A 5,665-nucleotide genomic window follows, 5' to 3' on the forward strand; every position below is an offset into this window, starting at 1 on the left:
CCTCCGTTCCTTTCTATAGTGCCTATTGTATTTTGGCACGAAAATTAGCGCAAGCTAATTTTTGACACAAAATCCCCTAGCAATCTTAGAAACAAAATAGGAAACTGAAATCAGATCTCAGAAAATAATCTTGTTTCCATAACCGATCACGTCATGTACTCCCTCTCTCCCGCTGTTCTTTCCATAATCAGATTGGTTTCCATATTTTCTGGATGGGAACAGATTGGTTTCCAGATTTACTGGACGCGAACAGATCCGTTTCCAGATTTTCTGGAAACGGATCAAATCGGTGGAAGGGGTTCTTTGCAAAAAATATAGCTTTACTCTTATATTCTGAAACAAAAGCGAAAAAACAATAGGCATTATAGAAAGGAACGGAGGGAGTATTACTCTAAAAATATTGTTTCATTCTAGCTTATGTTTACGTGAGAAATTTATGTCTCTGCTTCCATTCTGTCAATTGATGTTTCTCTTTCCATATTTGTGCCTCGTTTCCGTTATTCTCTGGAACGGACGGAAAATTCACTGGAACAGGAAGCATTTGGCAGAATCACAATAGGAAACATTCTTCTCTCATAACTTTTGATTTTACGTACGCAACAATCACAATAGGATATGACATAATCATGTGATTTATAGAGTCCAACGAGTGGATATGCCTAGATTTGCTTCCTTTTGATCAGACCGCGAGCATCTGATGATCTGTAGACCAACACTCAAAGTTATCGGTGCACTACATAGTGTTATAGATAAGTAAAAAATCATAAATGTGGACAAAAATATACCAACTAACCTTATATATTTTCAATTAATTTTTGTTAAAGTTCTTGATCTTGATGACTTTCTACAATCCACTTCCGAATCTGATCATCATGAGTTCATGACCAATCATCAAATTAAATGTAATAACAAAACCAGCAAAAGATTGCAAATGAAGTCTGACATTTATAAATGACAAGGGCACTAGGCGTTGATCGGCCAGTTGGCTAGCGCAGCGCAGTCTGCGCAGCCAGCCCACGATCTGGAATTGAGCCTCCAGTTCTGCGGTTTGTGCCGAAGTTTCTTCTTAACTTAGAGCATGTCTAGTAGAGCCCCTAAACGGCTAAACACTCAAACCTCTATAGCAGTTTTACAGGTTGGAAATAGCCATTTTTGTGCAGTTTTACAGGTTGGAAATAGCTATTTTTGTGCACTTTTACAGGTTGAAAAACAGGGGTAAAGAGTAGAACCCCTAAATCCCTAAAGAATGCAGTTTGATGGTTCTAGTCTTTGGCTCAACCCCAACCTCTAAAACTGTCATATGCCATATCACAGTTTTCATCACATATCATCATTTCACATATCACAAATATCATCACATTTCACATAAAACAATAATCATTCTAGTTATTATTACAACACCAAATAGTACATTTGAGCACATAAAACAATAATCATTCAAATTGTTACAACAATGTTGGACCATACAACAATAATTGTTCGAATCAAATAGAACAAAGATAAATCATGCGCCACGGCGCTGCCCATCCAACTGCCACTGGTGCTCGACTAGATCATCACGGAGACGACCATGAGTGGCTGCATCTTCAATCTCACGATGTGCTTGAAGAAAAGCTTCTACACGAGAAGGGTTTCTTTCCGGTTGCACACGTGTGCCAACATTGTCATAGAAACAAGGCAAGTTTAACCCCCTCTCATCTTCTAGGATCATGTTGTGTAGAATCACACAACACTTCATGATGTCTTTTGGTATGCACTAAACCCGCATTGCCGCCGATATCTTTTGGTATGCACTAAACCCCATGATACCGGCGGCGGATCTACGACGCTTGAAATATGTGGAGGCCGCCTCACAGTCGGTGACAATCTTCACAAATAGACTATGGCGCATTCGGTACCTTATGCGGAAGAGGCGAGGAGGGTATGTAGGTACCTCGGCGAAGCAGTCTTCCATCAAATGCTCGTGTCCGAGAGCGCGGTTCCGGTAGATGGTGGTTCGCCCCATCGTCGACCCTCTCCTCTGATCCATCAGCTTCGCGCGGTCTTCAAACGATTGCACCTCGACGAGGAGGCTCATCATCTCGACATCATCGTCTTGCAACAACTCATCAATGTCGGAATCGTCGGATGTCGACCAATCCGACGAATCCGACATCGAGTCTGTGACAACGTCGTTGTTCATCTCCATCTGCAAAAAAATCAACCGTCAATTAGTGCTACAAAATGAAACAAAAGAAATGAAACAAAAGAAAAAAAAGAACATACCTTGACCGGGGCGGCGGCGGCTAGGAGCCGATGCGGAGGAGGCCGGGGCGCGGCGGGGCAGGCGGAGGAGGCCGGGACGCGGCGGCAGGCGGAGGAGGCCGGGACGTGGCGGCGGGAGGCGGCAGGAGGGCCGAGCGGGAGGAGGTCGGGGCGGGAGGAGGGGCGGGCGGCAGGAGGGCCGAGCGGGAGGAGGGCCGAGCGGGAGGAGGGCGGGCGGGAGGAGGGCGGGCGCGGCGGGCAGGCGGAGGAGGGCCGAGCGGAGGAGGCCGGGACGCGGCGGAGCGGAGGAGGCCGGACGCGGCGGAGCGGAGGAGGCCGGGACGCGGCGGAGGCGGGGCGGAGGAGGCGGGGCGCGGCGGAGGCGGGGCGCGGCGGGGCTGGAGGGCGGCGGGATCGGGGGAGGAAGAGGGAGGAAGAGGGGAACGAGCTGAATGTTCCCTCCCGCGCGTGTCCGAGACGACTACAGGTCGGGGACGGGTTGGATTGCCCAACCCTCGTTTCTACAGGCCAAGAAGGGATTCCTGTGTCCGACACAGGGAATTTTTTTACAGTTTTACAGTTTTAGGGGCTCTAGTCTTTGCGATTTTTTCGTCAAAAACTGTAAAAAAGCGGTTATTTTTACAGATTTAGGGGTTTAGGGGCTCTACTAGACATGCTCTTAGTACCGCAGGTCCCTACTCTGCTGGTCTCGTTTTACATTTATAAATGGCCGACAAACATAAACCTTCCCTTGGTTCGAACTTCAAAAATGAAAGTGCAGATACATGATGAAAACTTTTACTACCAGAAACCTAACGGAACACACTTCCTAGCGAGGAAATCAAAACAGATAGGAACATAAATGAAAAGGTTAGATGGATGGAGATACACAAGTGCTTGCCTTTTCAGGCAATTAGTTGAGAATGGACACAACAATAAGTGCCAGAAAACTTGACAGGAGGCGTGAAGGTCAAAGGATAGTGACAGGAACCTACAAGAAAGCAATGCAATATAGTAAGTTTGAAACATGTTGTCAACATGGAAAAAGAATCCCTTCAATACAGATGTCCATACTAAGTACTTGCAACATTGTACTCCCTCCTGTCTATAATATGAACTGAAACCACTAACACTTATTATGGACCGGAGGAAGTACTTGATTTGTTCCGTACTGTAAAACGTTTTGGGTAAGCTTAATAGTCTGAAACGGAGGTAGTAGTAAGTTTGAAGAGAAAGAACGGAATCCCGCAATTCTTTTCAATCTGCAAGAATACCTCATAAAAAAAGGCTTCCATAATTCTAGGATTAGTTGAGTTCTTAGTACTGCTACGAAATTGAACCCGACCACACAGCTTCGTGCAATACTCATGTTTCAGATAACCATCCAGGTATCCGCTCATGTAATTTCCAGTTGCAGCCGACGAAGAACATAAATCCGAAAAGTAAAAAAAAGGAACACGTAATATAAGAGCATCTCCAGTCGCGTCCCTCAAAAAACGTCCGGCACAAATGATTTGGGGCACGTTTAGGACCGCGCCGGACAAAAAGAGATCAAAAATCTGTACAGAAAAAAGACTCTTTCCAGCCGCGTCCCTCAAACAGCGTCCGGATGCATGCATTTTAATAGAAGGGACCACCCCATGTGGGAAAAGTAGGTGAGAGAAAATGTGGGGAAAGAGAATGGCATGTGGGGACTAGGGACTGCATGCATGCATATGGGCTCTCATTAGGCGCTATTTAGCTTTGGGGGACGCGACTGGGACGCGATTTTCTCCATTTCTTGTCCGCCGTCCCCCAAACGCCGTTTGGGGGACGCGACTGGATATGCTCTAACTACCCTAGGGTACAAGCCATCCCTCCAAATGTAAAAGTGCAGGATGTCAGCTTGTCCACCCAGGGAGTGATGTTTTGGCACCCGGGAGCATATGCTCCTGGTTTTTAAACTTCATTTTAAATATACTTTCAAAATGTTAAAAAATTTGAACACAAAATTTAGTGGATACAGCTCAAAATTCTACACGTTCACAAAGTGGTTGCACAGAAAACCGACACTTTGAGTGTCATCTGCAAAAAAGATAAATTTTGCTGTAGGAAAAGGTTGCGCACGAGACGTTTTGTTTGTCTTTTTCACACAAGTCACAAAAAATATCGATTTTTCGCGAAACTTGATGTGCGCACGTCAAATGTCGATACGTAAGCGAGAAATTTTTTGTTCGAATTTTTTAATATTTTAAAATATTTTTTCCGGTGGCAGGAGCATATGCTCCCATGTGCCGAATTGAATTTCTGTCCCACTGATCTCTTTACAACAGTTCTCAACATAGAATCATTGTATCTCAAACAACAGAGAACTTGCCCACCAGTATAAAAGTGCAAGAGGTTTAGAGAAAATCAGTTCACTGATAATAATGAAGAGGAGATATAAATATTAAGATCTTCTAAAAATAATTGAAGTCATGAAATACTCCCTCGGGTTACAAATATATATTGATTTATACAAGAATACAGTTGCATCAGCAAACTATCAAGAGATAGAGAAATAAAGAAAATACACAAAGGAGCTTATTTAGCACATACTAGCAAACTTTATCCAATCTGCGACTATATGACCGACTACTAACATCTATACTGAAAACCTGATAACCCCGTCCACACATACCATTCTAGTACCTTCTGGTCTTAGATGGCCTTGAAGATCCCGTCTTTCTGAAAATCCCACAGAAGATGCAACCAGGAACCTTGGGTGAAGGCGGATCCAGTGTCGGGGTTACACGCCGTGCAGAGTAAGCCTGGCTGCCTCGCTCCACGCCACCGTCTCGCCTGCGCTGCAGGCCAACAGACCCAACGCTGCGGGAGTGCTTGAGCTCCTTCAACTCTGGCTCCATCTGGCTATGGTCCTCCGACATAAGCCTCTCATCCCAGACCAAGCCTGATGAACCAGACCTCCTGAATGTCATTGAAGATCTCTGCAGTCCAGCCATCTTCTCTGCCTCCGGGTTTGTCTCTAGGTGGTTTTATGGCTGTGTAATGAGGGCTGGGAGAGGACAGTGATATGTTGTAGCTAAATAGCATGCATATCAACAGATTGGAAAGTACAGCAAATTGCTGGGATAAGGGTCAAGATGGTGACAGGCACGCATACTGGTAAGGATTAGGATGCTTGGAAGGTACGACTGCACACTGAATTGACATGAAGCAATCATTGAGACAAACCAAAGCATCCTTTATCTACTAGACACGTTTCTGGCTCTAGTGCGTGTAAGAGTTAACTACATATTTGACTAAATTATCTACCATATCAACCATTCCGACATCAGCAAACCACAAGATCAGTACATTTTACTCTTGAACCTTTTGCTTGAACAGCCTAATTTTGAGCTAAAATTTACTAATGTGTTGTAATTTGTCGAGTGGCTGCCAA

At 44.8% G+C, this 5,665-nt stretch overlaps 1 protein-coding gene across 1 annotated transcript; it reads right to left on the reverse strand.

Moving 5' to 3' along the window:
• Window positions 1-4,666: 4,666 nt before the first annotated feature.
• On the reverse strand, window positions 4,667-5,300 carry LOC127338142 (MAPK kinase substrate protein At1g80180). The gene has a single exon (XM_051364382.2). It carries the CDS (start codon window positions 5,223-5,225, stop codon window positions 4,908-4,910), a length of 318 nt encoding a protein of 105 aa, XP_051220342.1. The 5' UTR covers window positions 5,226-5,300; the 3' UTR covers window positions 4,667-4,907.
• Between the last annotated feature and the right edge of the window lie 365 nt (window positions 5,301-5,665).

This window comes from Lolium perenne, chromosome 3 (assembly GCF_019359855.2).
Source record: "Lolium perenne isolate Kyuss_39 chromosome 3, Kyuss_2.0, whole genome shotgun sequence".
NCBI lineage: Eukaryota > Viridiplantae > Streptophyta > Magnoliopsida > Poales > Poaceae > Lolium > Lolium perenne.